The 26,128-nt window shown below is 42.2% G+C and overlaps 1 protein-coding gene across 1 annotated transcript; it reads left to right on the top strand.

The window, feature by feature from the left end:
• PRIMPOL (primase and DNA directed polymerase) lies at positions 1-25,926 on the top strand. The gene is made up of 12 exons (XM_067551651.1): positions 1-192; positions 3,333-3,424; positions 4,249-4,390; positions 6,312-6,459; positions 10,432-10,722; positions 18,824-18,986; positions 20,148-20,245; positions 21,081-21,167; positions 21,268-21,376; positions 22,486-22,568; positions 22,654-22,700; positions 24,506-25,926. Exons 1-12 carry the CDS (start codon positions 13-15, stop codon positions 24,815-24,817), a joined length of 1,752 nt encoding a protein of 583 aa, XP_067407752.1. The 5' UTR covers positions 1-12; the 3' UTR covers positions 24,818-25,926.
• Positions 25,927-26,128: the final 202 nt, after the last annotated feature.

Raw genomic sequence — 26,128 nt, 5'->3', positions numbered from 1 at the left:
GCTTTAGAACAAATGAAGAGAAAATGGGAAGAAAGATTGAAGAAAGTTGATGAACTAGCATCTCAATATAAAAGAAAGCCACTTTGCCCTGTTTACAGGCCACAGCTGTCCAAACCATGGCAACCACCCTCTGTTTGGAATCTATTTCGTCGACAAGCTCAAGCTTTTAACTTTGCAAAAACCTGTAAGGAGGTAAGATATTAGATTATTAGGAGGATGTCTTTGCTATTAAGATACTTTGAACATTTTACTTCATTTGTAAAGTTCTGATAACCTACAAAATTCATTTCAGGCTTCAGGTTTCTTTTGTTGTGCAATCCTGTTACATCAGGCAATTCTTTTCCTTACAGGTCAGCATGATGCATCAGTTGTAAATAGTGATAGATCTAACATCAGACTGTATTTTTAGTTGTAATAAGTGCTAGTTCTAACATTAGACTCTAGACGTGTTATTAAGGTTTAATAGTAGAAGTGCTTGTGGGGAAGAAAGACCAAAGTGGTGGGATAAGACAAGGGAGGTCTGGCAAATGATGTAGGTGAGGGAAAGAAGTAGGGAGCCAAAATGGCAAGGGGTAGTGGAAAAATGGGAAAGATGTGAGAATCAGTAGGAAGGAGAGAGAAGAGGACAGAGAATGAGGGAGAAAGAGGAAAAACAGAGAAGGTGAGATACAAAAGAGGTAGAGATGCATGAAAATAAAGGCAAAAATATATCCCACGAGAGACAGAATGTCTTATTGAGAGACAAGAGGCAAGCTCAGGCACTGAAAGAGAAGAGCTAAATCACCTAAAATGAAGCCTCAGCTGAAGATGTAAGTGTTTTTGAAAGAACAAGCTCATTTATTTGTAATTACCTACATTTCATATTTTGCAACTTGATTGCCTGTTTTTAAAAAGAACTGTGGAATGTGCAATTTCTTCTGCCATTTCAGAAGGTCTGACCTATATCTTGTAATAATGCCTGTCAATGTTATCCAGGAAAAGTGCCCGATGGTGTTGAAACATTTGCAGCACTGCCCAATTCTTTTTGCTCCATAAAGCAGCACAGTCATCTCCTCACCTTAGACAGGGAAGTGATGCTGTGTTGTGGAGGCATGAGGACCCATTAAGGTTCTTGAGCCCTAACAGGTCTGGGGAGGAGGGGATAAGGAACACTGTAGTTCAAACAGATATCCTTATCACATGGTGGTTGTAATATATAATTGTGGATCATTAACTAGTTTCAAATCAGCAAGGGGAAGAAAGAAGCCAAAGTTCATTATATTTAAAAATAGGGATTTTATATTAAAGTATCATACAAGGTGAATTACTTTGGCTTAGAAGTCAATGTAACAAAAGTCAGGTAATATTTATATCTGTCCTTCTAAAGATCAAGGGGGAGCGTGTCAAAAACACAAATGGCAGTTAAATGAAAATCTCCACCCACCTTGTTTTATCATTTGAGAAGTCCTGACTTCATCTGAAGTCTAAGACCTTGTCTAGATGAGAAAATTGTAAGCCTTTGGCTCAACCACACCCAAGGTTTCATCCAGTCAGTCACCTTCACCTTTCCATGCTGTATTTTTTCCCATACCTTTTCCTTTGTGTGTGTTTTAATTATAAAAAACAATTTTCCACTTAATTTCCCCTACCCAGGAATACATAAGGTGCTACATTAATCCCAAGTGTCTGTAAAAACACAGACAACAAACAAATTGGAACAAAAAATACCAAACCAACAAACTACTATTGGGGAGTTCCCCATTCATTTAGCTGGGAAGCTACAGTGTTGACATAATCATATGGTGGTATAAATAGCAGCCCTCATAGGCATCTTTACATGACTCAGAATGACATCCACCAGGAAGTACTTTTGGCTACTTCTGGATCCAGAGGAACCCCAGAATGGTGTGTTTAAAAATAAATAAATAAAAAATTACCCCTCTGAAGTCAGGATGCCTGGTCTCCTGCATGCCCGGAAGGAAAGAGCCAGCTCTGTGTTATGCACTGTACATCTGGGTTTTCCTTGTCTCTTTTTTCCCCCCCCCCTCTTGGGGCTTTATATATGGTTTTAATGAAGGTCACTCTCCTGTCTTAAGGGGTGCACTGCTCCATCACAATCCTTCTAAATATCTTAAAATTAAACTACTATTTTATGAGATAGATCATAAAGTTACTTAGTTCAATTAGTCAATTTTCTGTTTTATTCAAACATTTAATAAATATACTCATTTAATCAAACTAATTTTTTGTATTAACATCAGTTTTAGTTAGTAAAGTTGTCCAACATACAAACTGTCATTAAAGGGACAGCATCAACTTGATGTCTTGTCAATTAAAAAAAATAGGAGTGGGTGTGACGGGGTGTTTACCCCAGACAGGTTGCAAAAAGGAAATATAGGCCTGAGTGTCTAGTTACCAACCTGGGTGCATCTGGAGGGTGAGTCAGAACTAATTAGAAATAAAGCCCAGGGGTGGGAAGAGGAGAGTTTGCTCCTTAAATAGCTGGATGAACCCAGTTGGGGAGGAGACTCAGAGGAGAGAAAGTGGGTAGTGTCCTCTAGGAAGAAACCTGAAAAGAAGGTTGAGAGGCGGAAAGGGGAAAAAAGAACCAGGCAGGCTTCTCTGGGGTACTGGAAGTCTCCAGAGCAAGGTCCCTGATGGGCTGAAGCCCTCTGGAAACTCCAAGTAAGGGATGGAGTATGCCAGTCCTGGATTGGGGGATTGATCGAACCAGGGATGAGGAGCAGCAGCAACAGAGGCACACTTGCACCAAGGATTGCCTGCAGAGCTCAGCTGGGCTGAAGGTTTGCTTTGAATGCATTTTTTGTTGGACTTTGATAAAGGACTCTGTGGTCACCGTAAAAGTGGTCAGGCCAGAAGGCCAGATCCCTCTTATGGCCAGAGCATATAATTAAAAGGATGGTTTGGGCATAATTTTGCTTGATTTAGGCCATATGTCTCTCCTCTCTTCAGTAGGAATCTTGTTCTCTGTACACTGTTTCTCTTCCCACAGATGGTACCATGCTGCTGATCAACATAAGATTTTACTATACAAATACCACTTTAGGGTTTGATTCTGATCTCAGTTACATCAATGCAAATACATAGTAGCTTCATTGACTTCAGTGAGTTGCTCAAGAGTTATACTGGTGTAGTTTAAATAAGAAGCTGACTTTTAAATATTAAAGGTACTTAGGCTTTTTTTTATTTTTAAACCTAAGCCATCCCTTGATAGGTTGCTGCTAATTAGGAAATAATCACTAACCTTTGATCTAAGAAATTAATTGCAAGCAAAATATTTTGATTAGTACTCTGAAAAATGAACAGTTAACTCTTTCTTTTAATTTAAAAAGGAAGTTCATGTATTTGCTGTGGAAACGAACACAGAAGATGGACAAAGGTATTACCTTGTGACAACATATACAGAGCTTTGGTTTTATTACAAGTGAGTATTTGAAAAAAATACCTTTAAAGTGCTTTAAATTTCATCAGGGCTGGGGCTAGTATAGATCAGCTCTCAGAAGCACGGTACCATAACTGCTCCCTGACACTGACCCCCCCTCAAATGCGCTACAGTGCTTGACCATTGGAGATAATTGGTATCCATAGTGAACAGCCATCATCATTCTAGTGCATCAGCAGATAAAATAATTACATCTCCATGAGCCATTTTACATATAATTCTTAATAGTTGTTTAACGGAAACATATCACATGATAAAGTTAGAGTTCTGAAAAGTCTAGTAAAGGTCTACAGTCAACTTACAAATCAAACATATCTTTAAATGTTTTAGCAAATAACACATCTGATTATTAAGTGATAGAATTCTAAAAATCCAACATTTTTATTAAAGCTCTTTTCATTTTACATTTCTCTCAGTTTGGATATCAAAATTCAAAGAAGTTGGTTTTACTTTTGTGTATAGTTTAAGGTTCTCAGCACTGGTGGTTTGCATTGTAAAATTGCAAGAATATTTTTATTGTTTAAAATTACTGTTTCCATTAGTTATTTTTATTCATGAAAACATATCTATTAGTCTTAGGTATTGTAAGAGTTTATTTTTTAGAAATCTAAAATTTAGGCCAAATGTATGTTGATCGAGTTCCTTTAGTTATAGTCAGGAAATTCATACTTTAAGTTGTTCAGAACATAGTAGAGCTAGTCTTTTAAAAAATTTTAACAAGTGTTTCACTAAAGACGAATAACAATCTTTAGTTTTTTGGATTGTTTATAAACATGTATGATGATTCTTGATTATTTTCTGTTTAGCAAAGAACATAAAACAAGTCTTCTGCATTGCTATGAAGTTATTCCTGAAAAAGCTGTTTGTAAACTGTATTTTGATTTGGAGTTCTATAAACCAGTGAATCCTGGAGCTGATGGCAAGAGGATGATTGCAAAGTTAATTGAGGTAAAACTGGAACAATAATGAGAGTACAACATATTGTAGGTCTGTATTACTTGTTATTAACCTTAATGTGGAACAAAGAGAATAAAGTGAACTATTTTTCTTATAGTTATTCAATAGCTGAAGTTATCCCAAATAAAATTAAAATTGATTACATGTTTTTAGAGAACATTAGAAAAGCATGTTTAGATATTGTTAGTTAAAGTAAAGTTTTTTCTGGGCTTCCTACTTTAAAGAAATGAGAGCTGAATGGCAGTTGGTAGGACAACATGTTCACCAGAGGCTTGTGACAAAGTTATTTTTCTTTCACTGATGAGTCTCACTGGTGGATTATGTGCCCTGATACAAGAGCCATAGACCAAAGAAAGCAGTAAAACTGTTAGGGAGCGTATGAACATGTCCTTTGGTTCTATCAAAAGACCTCACCCTCTAATTTTCCCTCAGTTCTTTTCTTTCCTAACTAGTGCAGTCATGTGTCAAATCCCTTTTTCCCAGCGTGGTTTTTGTTAGGCATGAGCCTTTTATGATTGTTATACAGAGTCACTCCTTCTTACTTACTGGTTTTATTAATTAGCATAAGTGTAGTTTTCACATGGATTTGGTTGGACTTGTGGTGGGACTTTATCTCCAGTGTGGCAGACAAGCAGAATAAAACAGGCTTTCAGAAATACACTTTCTGCGGTAGTAAAATATAATCTGTCTCAGATAAGTTTAAGAGCATTCATCCTAAGAGCCTTGTGCTGCATTCATGCCTCTGTCTAGGAAGGAAAGAAGCCACAGACTGAGGATTTTCCTCTTGGAGGAGTCTTTACTTGCTAGAGAATCCAGGAGGAAGCCCTCCTTTGTGGGCATGTGAGTCAGTTCTGAAATCTAAGGGATCCTCTAAATCAAAGAAGATTGTTGGATCCAACTGGAGAGATCTGAGGTACCAAAATCTGAAGCTTTTAGACTCATGGATCTAAGGTCTTCAGTCTGGCCTTAGCTATAAAGTGATCTATAAGTCATGCTAAGTTTGGATTGTAGAGTCTTCAATGCTGGTTTTCGCTGGAGCTGTAAACTGCACTTTGGAGGCAGTGTAACAGAAAAATGTATAGATGAGGCAGTCATGGGCGGCACATACAAGAGGTTGGGGGAGGCTAAACCTCTCCAAAAAAGTGGCCATGCAGGAAGGCAAATACCGTTGATGTGGCACAGTTCACCTCTCTTTGGAGGCATGCTGGCCCACCGCCTTTGGAGCGCCAGAAGCAAAGCTCCTAGAATTTGGGGGGCTGCCAGCACCCAGACTGGCCGCACCTGTGCTCTGCCTGGAGGCCTCACCCCTGCTTGGACTCTTCCCTTGAGGCCCTGCCCCCACTCCACCTCTTCCCTCTAGGCCTCACTGCCCGCTCCTCTCTGTCATGGAAAGGAGCAAGTGGGTGGGCCTAGGGGGAGGCAGAGAGGAGTGGGCCGGGGGGGGTTTGGCGAAAGAGGCAGAGAGGAGTGAGCAGTGGGTGTGGGAGGCTTGAGGAAGGGGGTGGTTAAAAGCAGAGCAGGGCAGGGCATCGGGGGAAGATGTGGGGGGGGGGGTCTTGTGGGAGGGTCTAGGTGCCAGTGGCCCCTCACTTCTAGGGACCTTCCAGCGCTTGCATGTAACCCTCCCCAAATGGAAGACTCACACACTGCCTATGGAGACAATATATTAGGCTTTGTTGCAGATTTCCAGTTTCTCACCTAAGTCTACTACTGATACCATAATCATAAATTATGCTATTTATAAGATTCAATGTGTTTGTATTTTGGTTAGAATTTAATAAGCCATGAAATTTCATAGTCTAAAAAAATTGTATATTCAAAACTAAAAATATTTTTTAAATGAATGAAGACATAACACTTGCTATTGTGTCAAGATCTTAGAAAAATAGCCCAATTTATTTTTATTTTTCAGCTTGTTAGCAAAAAGCTAGAAGAACTTTATGGAGTTAAATGTTCAGCTGAAGATGTCTTGAACTTAGATTCCAGCACTGATGAAAAATTTAGCCATCACTTAATATTTCTGCTTCATAAGGCAGCATTTAAAGATAATATTCATGTTGGTAAGCATGTTTTCTTATTTCTAGTACATATAAAATTGCACACATTTCCTTTTTATCTTAATAGTACAAGCACTCAGATTATATAGTAATGAGGACCATAGGTGGAAACAAAAATGTATTTCCAGCTACATATTTGTGCTTTATTGTGCCTCAACTCATATCCTGCTCATGTATTTTCTTTTGTTTTCTGTGACTAGTAGTCCAATTTGTAGTCACCCTTCTACTTCAAGTAAACAGCTACTATGCATGTATATTCTGTATTTACAGAACAAAGACATCACAAAAGCCGGTAACAGGTTTGTTAATGGTTTTACAGTTGCTTACTCATTTTGTAGATTGAGATTTTTTTTAATTGGCTGAAGTTAAACTTTATTGGGTAGATTCTTGAATCCAGCTGAGCTATACTCAGCCCATGACCTGAGTAATAAGGCAAAGGTGTGGCTTAAAGCCACCTTGCATTAGCCTGATCTAGGGGACAGTGGGAAGCTCTTTGGTTCTTCACATAAACTGGATGTCTTCTAGGCTAGAACAGCCCTTCATGAGCCATTTTACCAGCCCAGGATTACCAAAGCATAGTGGACTCTAGCCAGACTCTCTCATGCTACTTACTTTTGTGGTGCTTGGAGGAAGTGGTGTAGTGTCTGCCTATGCTAGCCAGAGAGTTTGCTATGCAAGAGGAACATTCAGCTGTTCTTTAGGGCACCTTTCTGGCTGTTATGTGCCACTGGAACAATATGAAGAAGCCAGGCTGGAACCAAGAATCTGGCCGTAAATGCCCCTATTGGGCCTTATCTTGCTCCCATTGAAGTCACTGGGAGTTTTGCTATTAACATCAGTAGGATTATGATAAAATCCTTCATTCTGTAAGAGTAACAAAAACTCCTTGGAGGTGATTGAGAGCACAGGAGAGACAGGCTCCTTGCTCTTAATTCCAGTGCCTGGTCCCATCTTAGCCCACAGCAACAATTATGGGGAAAGTCTGACTTTGCTCCTGCAGCCCTGGACTGGAGCATGTACTGTCACTCTGTAAGGACGGTACATGCACAGTGTGGTCAGCACTAGGAGCTGTGAGCAGATGGAGCACGCTCAATGAAGACAGAATCTTTGGCGAATTTAGCAATGAAACTGTAAGAAGTCTCTACTGAGCATGTATGAATTGAGATTTTTTTCAAGTGTTTATAACTTGGCCAAATTTGGATGAATTTTCACAGAAACAGCAAAAGGGTGCATACCAACTGTGGCCGAAAGGCCACACCATACTAAATTTCAAGTCCCTGGTCCAAATGTGGAGGTGCAAGAGCTTCTCAAAGAAAAGAACAACAGAATTTTAAAAAATATTGCAAAACAACATATTTTTCCTTAATCTCAGTTTCCTAAAATCCTAAATTGTTTTGGCTGAAACCTGCTCCTCCCCCACCTCCTCTCGCCTACCACTACAAAAAAAGAAAGAAAAAAAGAGAGAGAGAAACAAGTAAAAAGACAGCTTGAGAGAGAGACCTGACATGGAAAATTTCAAACCAAACAGACTAGCAAAGTGATAAGAACTGCATATTGCTCATTATTTCCATTATGGCTAGTAGAAACAAACTAAACCATTTCTTCTCCCACACTCCTCACTACCTTTTTTCCCCACTGAGACTCCTCTACTACAGCCACAAAAACAAAATGATTAAATGTGATAATTAAAATCTTTCAGTCTAAACGTTTGATTCCATAATCTCTCTCTCTCATAAAATTATTAAAGAATATGTGGATCAAAAATATTTTATTTAAAAGTAATTTTAGCCTTGTGATCTAGATAGCTAAATGCAGAACAAAAACCATACTCTTCCAGTTTATTACATCAGCTGGTTTGGTTCCCTTTCAATAACAGCACTCGAATTATTAATTCCAGCCCATTGGTTAGGCTTTTCATGTCCCCATTATGAACTAAATTATTAACGCTGCCGGACATGAAATGTTTGTGTTTAAAATCAGTACTGGTTCTACTAGATTTATAGGGTCAGTAGACAAAGTAAGCAGTAAATTATTTATTATTATTATTATTTTGCCTTCCTAGTGGTAATAAGAAACTAAATTTGATTACAAAATGACACTTCTGAATCACAAAGAATGTTATTCTTTAACACATATTAATTAAAGATGAGACTCAAGACCCATGGGTAGAGCCCTGCATGGATACAAAATTTGTATCTGCATCCGATCTGTGATCCGCAAACCTGGTATAAAGCAGGTATCTGCAGATTAGCAGGGCGCTACCCATAGCTAATCTCTTTTAATTATCTATATGTCAAAACTGGTTGGTTGTCTCTTGAAGCTTAGCAGTTTTATATTTTGAATAATTCAGTTTTTAAATGTTAGCAAAATGCCTCATTATCTACTGCCTTTTTTTTTTTTTTTTTTTTTTGCACAGAAAACTATAAATTCAAATTGCTTGATACAGTGATATCCAAGCATCTAAATATCAAACAGGAATTTTTGTGTGTGAAGAGTGAGGAAAGTCAACAGTTTAAATAAGCTGTCCAGTGATATTAAAGCTATAAGAATTTTATTTTTTTTAAATCAAGTCTTTATTGTGGAATACCAGTTAATGAAAAGTAGATTAAATCGTCTAATATGTTTCATTGCTGCAGTCTTATCCTAATACAATTAATGAGTGTATTATTAGAATTTTTCTGTGTCAAAAATCCTGCAAAATAAGTAATATCCTAAAATATTAAGTGCATTACTCTTTTACCAACTTCTAAAAAGGAATTAAAGGGATTAAATTCACAGGTGGGGTAAGCAAGTTCAACTCCATAGATCAGTGGACTTGCATTCATTTGTGCCAATGATAAACTTGGCTCAAGACACAGGGAGATTCAGGGAGGGGTTCCCACAAATAGTGCTTCTGATCTGTTGTGAGAAATAAGATGAGAGCGCAGAGATGTGTGTGGATAAGAAATATATATAAACAAACAAAATATTGTCTTCCCCTTGCCAAAAAAAAAATCTGTTGTTCAAGCTCCAAGCTGTACTGACAGATGCTCCCTCATGCCACAGTACTGACCTATTGTCCAGTCCCGCACTTATGCATGTGCGTAGTCCCATTGACAATACAGTAAGTGATGTGTATAAGTGCTCGCAGAATGAGGCACCAATTGGCTAGGAGAGTGAAGCATCAGTATTGCTCACTGGGAATCAGGCAGTCTAATGAGAGATCCAAGTCCATAGTCAGATATCAAATCCAAAATTCTGGCTCATGCTGATCATTGGCAATGTCATTCATTAATAAAACTAGCATCCTATGTGCTCTAATCATGGATGAAATACCAGACCTCGATTGTATCAGCAAGCAGTAACAGCTTTTGGGCAATGGCATGGGTGTCCTCTGCCCTGTTGTCAGGTTGGTAGAGAAGAGTAGTGTTCTCCTTTGAAACCTTGCACAAGGCTTGTTTACTAGGATTTTGCATAGGTATCCAAGATTTTGCCTCAATGTGAAATTTTCATTAGAAAAGCTGTAGTGACATTACTACACATTTGTCCTTCATAACATGTTCAGTTTTCATTATTATTCTTTTTCTTTTGAGGTAGTGCCCAGAGGCTCCAGTAGGACCAGGGCCCACTTGTGCTCAGGTGCTGTACAAAAATATAGAAACACATGGCTTCTTCCCTGAAGAACTCACAGCTATCAGATGGTGAAGGGTGTGGGAGAATGAAGCAACCAAAATATATACAGTTCTTCTATACCTATTTAACATAGTATGGTGTTTAAAAAACAGCAGCACAAACTTTAGTTTTAAGTAAAGTTAATGCCAAAACTTGGGCCTCCCATTTAGCAGTTAAAAGCATTGGTTGTGCACTGGGCTTAGGGGGAGAAAAGAGAAATCCTATCCTGGTTTTTAATTTGAAATCTTTGAATAAAATCTATGAAATGCATTTTTAACTTGTGACTAAAACAGACTGATCCATTTCTTGTCCTATTATTTTAAGGGAATTTTGTGAAAACAGTTTTGCAACCTGCGCTTGTTTTCACTAAGAATAAAGCTGATGTTCTGATTCTAGAAGAAGGGGCAGACAATGTTGTTTCCCAGTCTTCCAAAGCTACAGTTGATTTAGAGGGTTCTGTTAACCTTGGTGCTGTGAAGGAGGCTTTTGGGAGACAGCAACCTAATATACACAAAACGCTGGGAAATGGAACACTGCAAGAGAAAGAAAATTCAGATCTTTCCTTTCTAGTTGTGAATGATAAGGAAGGAGGCAAGCAACTTCTCGTTGATCTGGGTATGTATAAAAGTTAGTTATTGATTAAATTCTGAGCCAAATTCTGCCATCAGATGCATGCACAGAAAATGAGGTTGGGAGGAGGAGGTATGTATAGGTTGTGTACTAGAATGCAACAAAGGCTAAGTAACCAGAGACTTCTTAACGTTCGATCACAGCACCATTTGCACAGTGTTCTGATTAATGTATAGTAATACTATTATGTAAACATACAATAAAACAGGATGCAATTCAACAAAATCAAACAAATGGTGATCTTAAAAGATGTATTTTAAATTTGGCCTTAAATACTGACACTTTTGTGGAACTTTTAATATTACTCAAGTTGCATAATGTGGTTCTGCAGTAAGTAAAAAATCTGGCTTCTAGAGACTTCAGTTTATGTTGAGGAACTATGGGGTTATAGGGTTGGTCTGTTTGATAGTTGTGTATTTAAGATTTGTCACAGACTGCCTAGAGCAAGGGATGGATGTTCCTTTTGAATGGTGTGTGTACAAATATAAGGAATGTATGATTCTGAACACCTTCTAGAGATAATTTAAAGTTAAGGTCTATTGCATTTGGAGTTGATTAATAGAAACTGAAGAATCTGTAATCCAGGTAATTTTTGTATTTTAGTAAGCAAACAAGTTGTTGCATTTTGACTGGTCTGGAAAATTCATATGCATAAAATCAAATAATGACTAACAAGAAACACCTTTGTTCAAATATATTCAGAGTCAATGCCATTCACTGGTGCAATTCCTGTATACAGAGCAGATTTTTTTCTTAAAAAAAATATAAAATTCAAAGTAATTGGAAAGCACAGCCAGGTCTATAATGACTACTTTTTGTACAATTTTCATTTTGGCTTCTGACTTGGTATGTTATCTTTCACTGTGAAGTTTTGGAAGATTGCCTTATTGGTAAGAGTCTTGGGTTGGTTTTTTTTACCTATTAATAAGTGGCTCAGATGGGAGTACAGTTATACAATAATAGTGTTCTGGACACATCTATTTTTTGTATTTGCCACAGAAAAGTTATTTTGTAACCACTCTTAGCAGTGTTCTTCCCTGGATAACAGGTACCTTAGTTCCAAGGGTGGCTTGCACTGTTATGTTGGTTTCTCAAAAAGCAATTAACAAAGTGCTCTGCAACAGAACTGTAACTGTTAATAACCATAACTCCTGCAAAGAGATTAGTGAATAAAAAATAAGGTGGGAGGGTGCAGTTATGCAGCACACCAAGCTGATAAAACAGGGTTACTTACCAGTAACTGTTGTTCTTTGAGATGTGTTGCTCATATCCATTCCAATATAGGTGAGTGCACGCCACCGTACACTGGTTCCCGGAACTTTTTTCCCCTTAGCAGACCCCGTAGGGTCGGCTTAGGCGCCCACTGGAGTACCGCGCTCATGCCGCAGTATATGAGGCACCGCTGATCCTGTGGGCCCTCAGTCCCTTCTTTCTGCCGACTCCGACAGCGGGGACGGAGGGTGGGTGTAGAATGGATATGAGCAACACATCTTGAAGAACAACAGTTACTGGTAAGTAACCCTGTTTTCTACTTCGAGTGATTTCTCATATCCATTCCAATATAGGTGATTAAAAAGCCATACCTTGGAGGTGGGTAGGAATCACCGGTGAGCTGCTCTCATCAGCACAGCCCTGCTGAACCACACGTCCTCTCTCGCCTGCTGCATGATGGCGTAGTTGGATGTAAAGGTGTGCACCGATGACCAGGTAGCTGCTTTGCAGATGTCCTGCAGGGGCACTCTCCAGGAAGGCTGCCGCGGAGGCCTGGACTCTGGTTGAGTGCGCTGAAACAGCTTCTGGAAGCAGTACCTTCGCCTGTTCGTAGCAGCACTTGATGCAGGCGGTGATCCACGCGGAGATGCGCTAGGTGGAGACAGGTGAGCCCTTCATCTGGTCCGCCACTGCCACGAACAGCTGTGTTGACTTCCGGAACGGCCATGTCCTCTCGATGTAGTAGGCCAGGGCTCGTCTCACGTCCAGTGAGTGCCATCTCTGCTCCTGTCCGACCCATGCGATTTTGGAAGAAACATGGGGAGGAAGATATCCTGATTATAATGGAACTGGGAGACCACCTTAGGCAGGAAGGCCGGATGGGGTCTCAACCTCACCTTGTCTTTATAAAAGACAGTGTAGGGGGGCTCTGAGGTTAAAGCTCTTATCTCGGAGACCCTCCTAGCCGATGTAATGGCCACTAGGAAGGCTACCTTCCAAGAGAGGATGAGCAGCGGGCATGTAGCCATGGGCTCGAAGTGGGGCCCCATTAGTCTGGCGAGGACCAGGTTCAGATCCCAGGGAGGCACCGGGTCACGGACCTGCGGGTAAAGCCTCTCCACCCCCTTGAGGAACCTGACTGACATGGGGTGGAAAAATAAGGACCTCCCTTCCAGCGGCTGGTGGAAGGCTGAGATGGCCGCCAGGTGCACTTTCAGGGAGGCCAACGCTAAACCCTGGAGCTTCAGATGGAGCAGATACTGCAGGATCGCCTGTATAGGTGAGCAGCTCAGCGGGATGCCCTGGGACTCCGCCCAACAGGTAAACCATCTCCACTTTGCCAGGTATACGACCTGAGTGGAAGGTTTTCTGCTGCCCAGCAGAATCTGTTGGACCTGCGCTGAGCAGGCTCTCTCCCTCTCCGTCAGCCACAGAGCCTCCAGACCATCAGGTGGAGGGAGTCCAGGTCCGGGTGCAGCAGGCGACCCTGATCCTGGGAGAGCAGGTCGTAGTGCCTCGGGAGCTCCATGGGCGGGGCGATCGACAGGTCCAGCAGCATACTGAACCAGTGCTGCCTCGGCCAGGCTGGGGCAATCAGTATCATGTCCACTTTGTCCCTCTTGATTTTCAAGAGGGCCTTGAGCAGGAGCGGAATGGGGGGAAACGCATACATGAGGGTCCCCGTCCAGTCTAGGAGGAACGCGTCGGAGATGGAGCCAGGCTTGCGACCCCGGAACGAGCAGAACCTTGGGCACTTACTGTTCCAGGATGACGCGAACAGGTCCAGTTGGGGAACACCCCACTTGTGGAAGATAAAAGTTATCACCTCCGGGTGTAGTGACCAGTCATGGTGGGGTAGAAATGACCTGCTGAGGCAGTCCACCTTGTCATTCCTGACCCTCGGGAGGTGAGAGGCAGATATATGGAAGCCGTGCCACACCACAAAGTCGAATGGCCTCCTGGCAAAGAGGAGCATGCTCCCCCCTGCCTGTTCATCTAGAACATGGCCACTGTATTGTCCGTGAGGACCTGCACCATCCTGCCCCTCAGGAATCTGAGGAACACCTTGCAGGCCAACCGGACTGTCCTGAGCTCCCGGACGTTGATGTGGAGGCTCTTCTCCTCCTCCATCCAGAGCCTCTGGGTGCTCAGGCCGGTGCTGATGTGGGCCCCCCACCCCATGTCCGAAGCGTCTGTAATTAGGGTGACCGATGGGAGCAGATCCCGGAAAGGTACCCCTCTCAACACCTCCCCGGGAGTCCTCCACCAGTTTAGGGAGGCCAGGACCTGTGGGGGAACCGTGAACACCCTGTTCAAGGAGTGCCTGGCTGGTGCATACACCAAGGCTAACCACGCCTGGAGAGGCCTGAGTTTGAGGCGAGCCAGCCTCACCACATATGTACAGGCCGCCATGTGCCCCAACAGCTGCAGGCAGTGCCTGGCTGTCGTCGTGGGGCACCTGTGTAGTTGGGCGATTATCGCGGCCATCGCCTCGAACTGAGGCTGTGGGAGGAAGGCTCTGGCCTGGGTAGTGTCCAGGGTGGCCCCGATGAAGTCTATGCGCTGCACCGGGGTGAGAATGGACTTCTGCTCGTTTATGAGCAGCCCCAGTCTGGTGCATGACGCGCAGGTGAGGGATAGGCTGTTCCGAAGGCGGGCCTTGGACTTGCCCCTGATCAGCCAGTCGTCTAGGTAGGGGAAGGTCTGCACCCCTTTGCGGCGCAAGTGGGCCGCCACCACTGCCATGCACTTCGTGAAGACCCTGGGGCGGACGAGAGGCCAAATGGCAGGGCTGAGAATTGGTAATGGTAGCCAGCTACCATAAACCTGAGGAAGAGCCTGTGGCTGGGAAGGATGGAAATGTGAAAATACGCATCCTTCAGGTTGAGGGCGGCATACCAATCTTCTGGATCCAGAGCAGGGATAATGGAGGTTAGGGAGACCATGCAAAACCTGAGACACCTGATAAACTTGTTCAGTCAGCGGAGATCTAATATGGCTCTCAGGCCCCCTTTTGCTTTGGGGATAAGAAAATACCTGGAGTAGAATCCCCTCCCTGTTTCTTGTGGAGGAACCGCTTCCACAGCCCCGAAAGGAAGAGGGAATTCACTTCCTGCAAAAGGAGTTGCTCGTGAGAGGGGTCCCTGAAGAGGGACGGGGTACGGGGGGAGTCCGGGGGGAAAGCTGTAAACTGAAGGGCATATCCCGAGAACTACGCCGAGGACCCAGCGGTCTGATATGATATTCTGCCTTTCAGCGTAGTAGGGTCTGAGCCTTTCCGCAAACGGGAAATGTGGATCCAAGAGAGAGGTATCGGTGCCACTCTCGGCTGCACCATCAAAATTGTTTCTTTGAGTTAGGCCCCTGAGAGGGTCCTTGCTGGGAGGCCGCGCATGATCCGGAGCAGTCGCAGTGTCCGAACCCCCTGCTCCTGTCTCGGCCCCTACGGGGCTGAGAGGGTCTAGGCGGCACCCTAGGGGGCAGCTGGGCCTTGCGTTGGGGCTGCGGCCGAGACTGACGCCTCAAGGCCTGGGGAGTGTAAAGTCCCAAGGACCGGAGCGTAGCTCACGAGTCCTTTAGAGCGTGCAGCTTCTTGTCTGTTTTGTCCAAGAATAGGCCTGCTCCATCGAAGGGCAGGTCCTGGATAGATTGCTGCACCTCCTGGGACAGCCCGGATGACTGCAGCCACAAACACCACCACATGGCTATCGCAGAGGCCATGGCTCTGCTGGTGGTGTCCGCAGCGTCACTGGCGGTTTGCAACACCGCCCCTGCCACCGTGACGCCCTCCTCCAGGACTGTGGCAAAGTCCACCGCCTGGTCCTGGGGCAATCCCTCTGTGAACCACCTCATAGAGTTCCATAGGTTCAAGTTGTATCGACCTAGGAGGGCCTGATGGTTCGCTATTCTCAGTTGTAGGGCCCCGGTGGAATAGACTGCGGCCAAACAAGTCGAGTTTTTTATTGTCCTTGTTCTAAGGCCTGGTGCCCGGGCTACCTTGGCTGTCTCTCTGGTTGGCCGCATCAACCACCAGGGTCCCCAAGGCTGGGTGGGTGTACAAGAATTCAAATCCCTCTGCTGGCACATAGTAGTTTTTCTCAGCGCCTTTAGAGCTGGGGGCAACCAAGGCAGGAGTTTGCCAGAGTGTCTTGGCCAGTTTAAGGACTCTCTCATGGACAGGTAGGGCCAATCTCGATGGTCCCGTTGACCCTACCACCCCAAAGAGGGGATCCTCCTCCTCAGAGAGCTCCTTAAGTTTGAGGTTCAAGTTATTGGCCACCCTTTTAAGGAGGTCCTGGTGGGCCCTGAAGTCTGAGAGTGGCGCCCTGTGGTCTCTGGCGGCTGCCTCATCAGGGGAAGAGGATTGTGGAAGGGGCCTCGTGGAGGGTCCCTCCTCAGGGTCCGATTCCTCCTCCAAGGAATGGCCCTTAGCCTGTTGGCTTGGTGGGGGGGGGGGGGGGGGCACCAGCTGTGCCATTGAAGATGGGACAGATACAGTGCCCTGCCCCATTTGTGCCCCCCCATGAACCTCAGTAAGGCCACTGCAGGGCGTCATAGCAGGACTTGCCCTTGCGGGACCCAGAGCCACTGGAGCGGTGCCGACGGTGTCTGTGGCTTCTGCTTGACTTTGCCGGGGACCAGCCTCTTGACGACCCCAACGAGGTTGAGGAGCATCGGTGCCATCGCGAGTGGTGCCTATGGGCGGATGCGTGGCTCGACAAGTTGGAGGAGGACCTCCATCTCGGCACCAAGGACTTGCGGCGCCGCTTGCCCTTCGGGGACCGGGAACAGTGCCATCCATGCTGCCTCGGTGCCAAGCCCGACTCCAAGGACCGCGATCGGCGACGTGTCGAGATGGATGGTACTGTCAGTGCCGGGTACTTCGGCACCGGGCTCCGTGCTGGGGATCAGGACCGGTGCCGTGATGGCAAAGGGCTTGGTGCCGGAGTGCGGGAGCAGGAGCTGCGCGCACTTCGTGAGGCGGACCTGGAGCGACGCCACCTTGAGCGTAATGCCTCCGGTGCCACGGACCGTCCTCGGTGCCGCGGGGAGGAGGAGCTCGACGACTCATAGTCGAAGCTGCGAGGGGAGCCGCCGTGCTCTGGCCGTCTGGAGGGAGACTTCACCCCTGATGGGGGTCTTGACCATCCACCTGAGGCACCAGCGCGGGTTTACCCCGGGACACCAGTCCCTTCACCCTCGGCCGAGGGGGGATGGAGCATGGCCATTAAAGCGCGTGTCACGTGGAATGCCTCCAGCGTTGATGGTGCTTGCAAAGGCGCTCCCCCACCCCCAGGAGTCGGGGGAGGCTCCCTGCGTAGAGATGCAGGCACCGGAGCAGGCTCAACAGGCTGTGGCTGGTGCATCTCCTGGCTTGACCACGGCCGCGCAGGCGGTGCGGGGGAGCCTTGGCGCTCGGTACACTGGTGTCTTCATTTCTTGGGCACCGGAGACTGGCGTCGTCGGGTCGACTTCGGTACCGGTGGAGTGCTCAACACCGAGGAGACGCTCGGTGCCGTGGGGGAACATGCCGGTTCAGAGTCTGAGTGGAGCGCTGCCTCCATCAAAATAACCTTCAGCCGGATATCTCGCTCTCTTTGAGTCTGCGGCTTGAAGGCTTTGCAAATTTTACATTTGTCCTGATGATGCTGCTCCCCCAGGCATTGAGGCAGTGATCGTGGGGGTTGCTTACAGGCAGAGGCTTGCTGCAAGCGGCACAAGATTTAAAACCAGGAGAGCCTGGCATGGCCTGGCCCTAAGCCCCTAAGGGCGCTTTCTATTCTAATTCTAATTATCTAAACTACTTAACACTTAATTCTAACTATTCAACTATTGAACAACGATTATAGTCCATAAGGGGAATGCTACTTGCTAGAAGGCAAGAGGCAAGACATTCCAGCAACCCTCACGGGTGGAAAGAAGGAACTGAGGGCCCGCATGATTGGCGGTGCCTCATATACCGTGGCATGAACACGGTACTCCAGGGGGGCGCCTAAGCCGACCCTATGGGATCTGCTAAGGGGAAAAAAGTTTCGGGAACCAGTGCATGGTGGCGTGCACTCACCTATATTCGAGTGATTGCTCATATCCATTCCAAGTAGAACCTGTGTTTTTCACTTCCATTTTTGGCTTTAGTCCAAAGTGAGCTAGAACATGGTGGTCTTACAAAATGATTGGTAGATAGAGATCAAGAATAAATTGGAGGAGGATATTGCAAGACAAAATTAGGGTGCATTGATGGAATGGGTGGGGATGCTTATAATTCCACTACCAGCAATATACCTGTCATGCCAATGCTTTTAGTTCTTCACTTTCATGAAAACTAAATTCAGCTTCAGAATTAAACACCCGCTCAATCCCTATAAAGCCTCAAGCAGAATTGCTTGTGCTTGCCAACCTATGTTTGTTTTCAGTTTGGGATAGGAATTGCATTTTTCTGACTACTCTTGATGAAGTGTGACTATAATATACTCACATTGACACAGACAACAAGAAACTGATAAATTGCCAAACCATATTTACAATGTAAAATTGTTACACGGTCTTTCATGCTAGGGAAAAGAACAATTTATTATTTAGATTGGAGAATGATCTGCAGAGATTTTGAAATAGTATCAAATAAGTATGATATTTGCTAAAATGCCTCTATCAGTTTTATGTCTTTTGTACTTGAATATTATGGATAAATATATGGCTGTATGATTTATTCTTATCCTGCTATATAACTCCTATTGTGGAAGACTAACTGGAATAAAGTTTGTGTTTACTCCTTTAAATGCTTTTTTCTTAGACACCCAAATATAGTGTATAAACAATACATATGAGAGAACCTAGCCAACTATAAATACATTATGAAATCTTTCTATCCCTGTAGGAGTTTATACAAAGAATAGAAATTTCCGGCTGTATAAGTCATCAAAAGCAGGAAAGCATGTGACTTTGGAGATAGCTGAAGATAACAAATTTGTTCCTACACCTGAAAAGAATATTTCTGTTGAGGAGCAATATTTCCTTTCCTCTTTGGTCTGCAATATTAGGTAACCATTTATTTACAGTGGTATTTAAAATGTAGACTTTAAAATGTAATATTTATAATGGTTGTAGCTGCAACCACTGCTATTTGGGAGGCTGACATTCCACTGATGCATTCTATTCTAGGAAAGTTCAACTATTGGTTTCAGCAGGTAAAATTCTCTGGATTTCTGACAAACTTTTGCTTCATAGAATAACCATCAATCTTCTGCTTCTATCTTCAAATGTGCAATAAGTTTAGAGAACTTGTGCCACTTGTGATGGTTTCTGAACTGTGCTTTGTGTGTGTGTATGGAGGGAGACGGGGGTTGTGTTTTTATTTTTGTTTGAGATGAAGAATTTGACTTGTTCAAGGTTGTTTGGCTGAGAAGTGCTACATTTCTATCAATGTAAATTAGACAGGACTCTGAAATGGACCAAAACCGCCATCACAGAACCATTTAAGAGAGAACGCCAATCCAGACTTTCATCCTAAACACATAAAGCGAAAAGCATTATTTGTATGTAAACTGCTGGTACTCACTAAAGTTTTCCTTTGTGCTGCACAAATATATGCAAACAACCTATTCTTAAAGATGCATATTACATTCAAACTTCCTGTGAATCTTTGGTTATCACAGGCCTCAATTCAACAAGTAGTTAAGTATGTGCCTAAATACCTTTCTGAACTGAGGCCTACATCCCCATATTATATATCCTATATCATGATTTAAAAAAAATGGATTTCAGATGTCTTTCCTGAGTAAGGACAAGAAACGATATGTTGTAGAATTTGGTCCTATTGCTGATTTGTCTTCATATCAAACACAGCAAAGAAAAACCATAGTTCTTTGCAAATGATGATTCTAACTCCAAAAGGATATGGGTTATATGCAAGAATGCTAAAAACCATCCAAAAGTAAACAATACTTTGCAAGGATTACATATATAGCAAATAGGGCTGGAAGTAGTGCAGAGGATCCAGGGTTTGGTGGGGATAGATCGTCCTGCCTCGTCTGTGGAAGCAGGAAACCGTGCCTGCTGCTGGAATGAGTCAGAGGAAACTTCTAAGTCAAAATGAATCCTTCGAATAGGAAATAAAGGGGCCATAGGGATGGAAAAAGGTAGTGGGGTATGTTATAGGTGAGAATTATGATGTATTTCTCCCCATCCTCTCTCTCCATCAGGTTCTCAGACATTGAAAGAACCCTAACTTGTTACATCCCAGAAGGAGAGAGAAAAATAGCTAAACAGACAGACAGTAAAGGTGCCAGAAGCGCTGCAGGTATTTCATAATATCTGAATATGTGATTTTACTGAATAGAAAAAAAATCTTTTTAAATGTTTGAAGTAATTAATTTGCTATATGCACTACAGTGCACCTTATCTAATTATGGAGTATATCTCAAACTGTACATGTGAATCTGCGTCCTGTTGGGCTATTCTTGTACTTGATGAAAACTTTTTGCTGTGCCTTATTTAGGCAATATCCCTTCAGTTAGGGCATGCTCTTTATTTCCCAGGGAGCCTGCCTACTTAGTTACTCATGCAGTAGTAAATTGGGAGCCCGACATGCAGGATTGTGGGTCTTTCCCTGGTTACAGCCCCTTCCAGCACAAGTTACATGAACAACATAGATGTTTTACATGCAGGATGTGGAGTAAAGCTTAAAATTAATAAAGGATCAGAGTCTGCTACTCCAAATCATCCTGAATAATACCATACGTCACCACAGCCCCATTGAAATCAATAGGGCTGTTTGTAGTGGAAACTCATATTCAATATGAGTAAAGGAGCCAATCTAGTCCACAGTGCAGAGTTTTCTTGTTCACAGGAATAGTAAGCACTGACCAATTTCCGAAGTACAGGAGCATATGGTAATTGGAACATGCCACTCCCAAAAGCAGGGATCTGGCTCTAGACTTCGAGCAAGGGCAACTTCTTATATCATGAAAAATGCTTTCCAAGATGTATACCAATCAGACGTTGAGCCCAATCCTGCTTTATTGAAGATAATGGGACTAGAAGTAGGCCCTTCTCATAGTTAGTGAGATTCAAGTACACTTATTTTATTTGTGGATCTCTGACAGTCAGTTTTTTTTGTTTTGTTTTTAAAACAGATCCCCTAGGAGGATATCAGAATTCACCCTACCCAGAAATTGACTGTTTTGTCCGGTCTTTAGTTACTAAAGATGATAATCAGGGAGGTAAGGACCACTAGCACCTATTTTTTGAGAGACAGAGAGAGAGTCTCACGTTGTTATAATTGCTTGGGAAAAAAAAAACAAAAAAAACTTAATTTTCCAGGGATACGACGATGGAATTATTTTTCCTTGGAAGAACTCCTTGTTTATGACATATCCAGATATCGCTGGTGTAAAAATATTGGAAGAGCCCACAAAAGTAACCACATAATGTAAGTATGTAGCATTCTCTACAAAAGTTTTATTTAATAGGCACTTACTTTGAAAGACTTCAAAATAAGCTTACACTATGGAATTCTTCATTATGCAACTATAATATCCAGAAATGCTTGAACAGAAAGTTGTTTAGGGAAAGGAGTGTGTTTTTACAGCACCTCATACACCTAGATTCCAGCTCTTACTGCATGCTAATAATAATTTTCTCTGGAAATAATAAAGGGAGAATTTTTTTCAGTTTACTCTTTAAGTAGGCATACATTTATAGCTGTTTATGGTGTTAGTTCCACTGGCTGAGGATAATGAGAGGTATTGATCTCTGCAGGGTCAGGATTTCACTACAAATGTTTGTCAATATTCAGCTTCTAAATAAGATTAACTAAGAGAAACGCACTTTTTTAGGTTACAAATTCTAAATGTAAAAACTTCTATTCAGGGTAAAAGATAATCAAATGACAAGTAACTGCCAGTCTCCTTTCACCATGTGTGTTTTTTTTTTTTTTTTTTTTTAAAAGAATCTTTCCAGTTGAATCTAAATGTTTCTCAAAGATGATTTTTATAACAGTTAAACAGCAATGGATGCACAATATTCTATTAATCCACAGTTAAAATGGTATAGTATCAAATTATGTGGTGACATTTGTCCCATATTGCAGATTATGCAACTGTGTTAAGTGCTAAGGGTTGTAGAAGTGCTTTAGCTAAACTCACTGCAGGAGGGAGAGGTTTAGCTCACATTATATAACTATTTTACACAAATCAATGTCTTGTAAGGTAGTCTTGTTTATTTTCCCTCTTTGTTCAGAGTTAATGTAGACCGAAGATAACTATCTCATTTTCAACCCATTGGCTTTAAAATAAAATGCCAAAAACCTGCATATTTAACAGATATACACAATCTTATTGTAAATTTTACAGTATCCCCTCCTTTCTTTCTTGCATATATGTAATTTCAATTGTGAATGGGCCAGACCTATACAAATACTATTTTAGCAACAGAGGAAGGACATAGTGTCTTCACTCTCTGGGTAAAATCCTGGCCTTATGTGTACATAATGTAGCTATTGCTGTTCTTAAGTGCTAACACATGCATCGGTATTTTTAGGATTCTGGTAGATCTAAAAAAGGAAGTTTACTATCAAAAATGTTATGACCCGGTCTGCAGAGCTAAAAACTTCCAATCAGAGAGTGAGTATGTTTTTCAATAAAATTACATTTAATGATTTCAGAAACATTAACTTTAAACAAAATATAAACATTGTATTTGATTTAGGTATTCCATTACCCCCGGAGATATGCCTCCCTTCTCTTTTCAAAGAGGTATGTGTTTTTTGTTCCTTTCCTCCTTCCCCCTCCTAACCCCATTCAAAAAAAAAAAAATTGAAAAGAAGACCTAATGGTAACTCAAGTGTGTTCCAAACTGTGCTCTGATAGCCCTTTAACCCTTTAAAAGTTTGCCTGCACTAAAAGCCTGATTGTGCAATCCTTACTCACTTGTGAGTAGTTCCATGGATGGCAATGGGACTAATCAAGTGTAGTGATTGCATAATTAGGCTCTAAGTATTTCAGAATTCCCCTGCTGTCAGTCCTACCACCAAGGCAACTAGTAGTGGAGGCGGGCTGTAGGCAAGTTTACTAATGTCTCGTCTAAACTAAGGCATATCTACACTAGACTTTACAGCAGCACAGCTGCAGTGCTGCAGCTGCGCTGCTGTAAGGTCTCCCATGTAGCCATTCTATGCAGAGCATCTCCTGCTGACATAGCGCTGTCCACACGCTTTAGTCGGTGAAACTTATGTCTGTCAGGAGTGTGGGGTTTTTTTCCACACCCTGACCGACAAAAGTGCTAGTATAGACAAACCCTAAGGAAAATCTCTTCCTCATGGTGTAGCACTAGATCTCTTAATCTCTCTAGCTATAGCTACACTATCTAACTAACCAATACATGAAGGAAAGGTGACAGTCTCATTGAGAAATTCAATGAATACATTTAGTTTTAGTTTTTCCATTTTTCTGATGCTTGGGCAAATACAAGTCAGATTTCACTGTCATTTTGTAGCATACAATAGAATAGTTATTAATAGGGTTTTTTCTAATGACTTGCGCTGCAGCCGCGGTCAACTTCACACTGTCATGTATCCTTGATGAGTGCCTAGTGACTTATTTCAATGGTGGACTACTGGCTCTACCTTGTTGATGATGCCATCAAATGGCTGGGCACATTCACTGATAAATTAAGATTTACATTTTTAAAATATGCATTAATGTCTGTGCATTTGTGCTTTAGTATTCTGTAATGATTCACACTTTTAAAATAGTAATTAAATGATAGTCACTGACTTTGAAAAGTCCTTTTGTGTCAGGTAATAAAGCATTCAAAACATTTAAATATTCAACCTTTGTAGATAAGACAATACCCTGAGCTGTATAGGTAACAGCTTTTCATTAACTTTTAGTAGCTGGCACTCTCTTGACCAAACTTTTAATGTTTTATTGATGTGTGTACTGGAAGATTATAAAGTCCTGGCTGAAGCAGGACTGAGTGTTGGTAAATTACACTTAAGCAAATAATTCTTAGTAAGCAAATCACCACTATTTAAAGAGACACTCAAGCAGTGTGGGCACACTTTAATCTACATTGCTAGCAATCTTCTAGTTTTGCTTGGAAAAGATGTAATTTCCTTAAATTGGCTGCACCCTTTCAGTAATTATTTTCCTTTTTGCAACAGCACATATCCATAAAATGCATTACTACCTACAGATGCAGGAAGAGCAAACTCAGTAGTGCTTTTACAGCATGATTTTTCAAAAGCTTGCCAGTTACAAGGCACTGCTTTTAAGGGCTAAATTTTGGTCCTATTGAAAACTGACTTCCATAAGATTAGGGGCTGGCTGTATGGTAAATGCATACAATCCAAAACACAAAGGCCACTTGCCCTGTCAGCTGACCTACCTAGTGTTCATTAGAGGTGATTTTTAAAAATTCTCAGCCTTGGCCTAACTGCTCCCATTATAAAGCCAATAAGAAGATTCCCCTCTCTTCTCCCCCTCCCCCCCAAAGTATTGAACACATTCACGGTAAGTAATATTTGCTTTTTTTTTTTTTTTTTTTTTTTTTATTAAAGGAAGAATATGTACTTTTTATCAATGAGAGTGGAAACATAGAAGAAAAAGCAAAATTGCCTAATCTTACGGACTTGTCAGAAAGCACATCATTAAGGATCTGTCAAGTAAACAGTGAGTCTCTTGACAAGCTCTGTTCAAATACAGAATGGGATGATGATGCCTATTTTCTGGAAGCTACTGAGGATGTTGACCTTGCAGAAGCTGCAGGCAGTCTGCCCAAGTGGAACTGTGACATGAAAGAAATACCTGATGAGCTGCTCATAGAGGTTTTAAGAAAACAGGAAGTTTGTGGTAATAAGACATCCAATTAGCTATAAACTAGGCTCAGCTGTTTAGATTAAGATAGAGTTGAGTTAAACTTGGGCTTTATAAAATGTGCTGTCAGAAGTCTTGTTTATACTGCCAAAATAAACTGATAGAACCCATCCTAGCACCCTCTCTTTATACGAAAGCACACAAACTTGCCATTAGCTGTGTTTTTACATTTGGTTTATATACTAATGATATTTACATGGCGTAATAGGACACAATCTTTCATTTCTGGTTTAAATTCAAGCCTGGTGGATAGTAGTTCTGCCACCTACAGTGTGAAATGGTGCATACAGCACAAAAAGCCATCCTCTCTCTTTTTGCAAACAGAAGCCAAGGACTTGAATAGTATATCCTCTCAACCCTTGAAGTAGCTGCTCCTGGACAGGGATGAAACAAGACCCATGTAGATCAGCTTACCCTAGTGGTACTGTGTTGAGCCTGTATTTAGCACTAGAATATTCAAAAGGACTATCAATTAGGAGCACTAAATTTAAAAAAAATTTAAGTGCAGTGTCAGCACTCAAAAAAGCTTAATGGACAATGATTCAGGTAAAATTCACTTAGTGAGGGCTGTGTGTGGTTAAAACACGTTGCTTCCCCTCTGTCCAAATGTTTAGGATTTTGCCCATGGTCTGTACTGTACTTTTAGCCATTCTACAAATGGCAGGCAGGATTCCTTACCTATATGTGGACCTGGCCAAAATATTTAAAGTGGATTTACCTTTTCACAATTTAAAAAAAGTAAGCCTTGTCCTACCTTTCACTATGCTCACCACCTTCCCTATGACTTGTTATAACTAAGCTGTTCTTAAAAATCCACATACTGGTTTTAGAAATCTTACCCATATAATGGTGCAACAATTCATGGAAGGCCACTATTAAGAATTTAGTCAGAAAAATGGAATTTATAGTGCTAGTTTTCACTGTACACTATTTGTAGTTTCCTGTTAAAAACCTATCTCTGTGCTATGTTAGCTGGAATTATAGTGGATATTTAGTGAAAAACCTGTCATTACTCACCCTAAAAAAGAAAAAGGCCATCTACTCTTGTCACTTTAGTTTTTTCCAAGTGGTTACTCACATAATCCAATAATAAAATCCTATAATTTTAAAGCAATAGATGTCACTGATTCATTGAGATCATTAATGGTTTATCATACTACCTCTGCTCTATGATAAACAAAATTTGACACACAATAGGTAAGAGGTAGCAGGTAAATGTTCAACTGAAAACTACACCTTCGTGATTGTTAGTAAATCTGCAGAAACATTGCAACTTTTCTCTCAAGAGGCGCACCCACTTAGTTATA

This window comes from Emydura macquarii, unplaced genomic scaffold (genome assembly GCF_026122565.2).
Source record: "Emydura macquarii macquarii isolate MOO-44397 ecotype Brisbane River unplaced genomic scaffold, CSIRO-AGI_Emac_v2 contig_1363, whole genome shotgun sequence".
Lineage (NCBI taxonomy): Eukaryota > Metazoa > Chordata > Testudines > Chelidae > Emydura > Emydura macquarii.
Note: the sequence above shows the minus strand (reverse complement) of the source record. Positions and strands in the feature narration are given on the sequence as shown.

Bases quoted from the DNA above. Each gene is read 5' to 3' on its own strand.
- PRIMPOL (XM_067551651.1), top strand. From the start codon at position 13: ATGAAGAGAAAATGGGAAGAAAGATTGAAGAAAGTTGATGAACTAGCA. The intron at 10,723-18,823 runs GTATGTATAAAA...CTATCCCTGTAG, and splicing joins GCAACTTCTCGTTGATCTGG to GAGTTTATACAAAGAATAGA. The intron at 20,246-21,080 runs GTATTTCATAAT...TTTTTAAAACAG, and splicing joins AGGTGCCAGAAGCGCTGCAG to ATCCCCTAGGAGGATATCAG.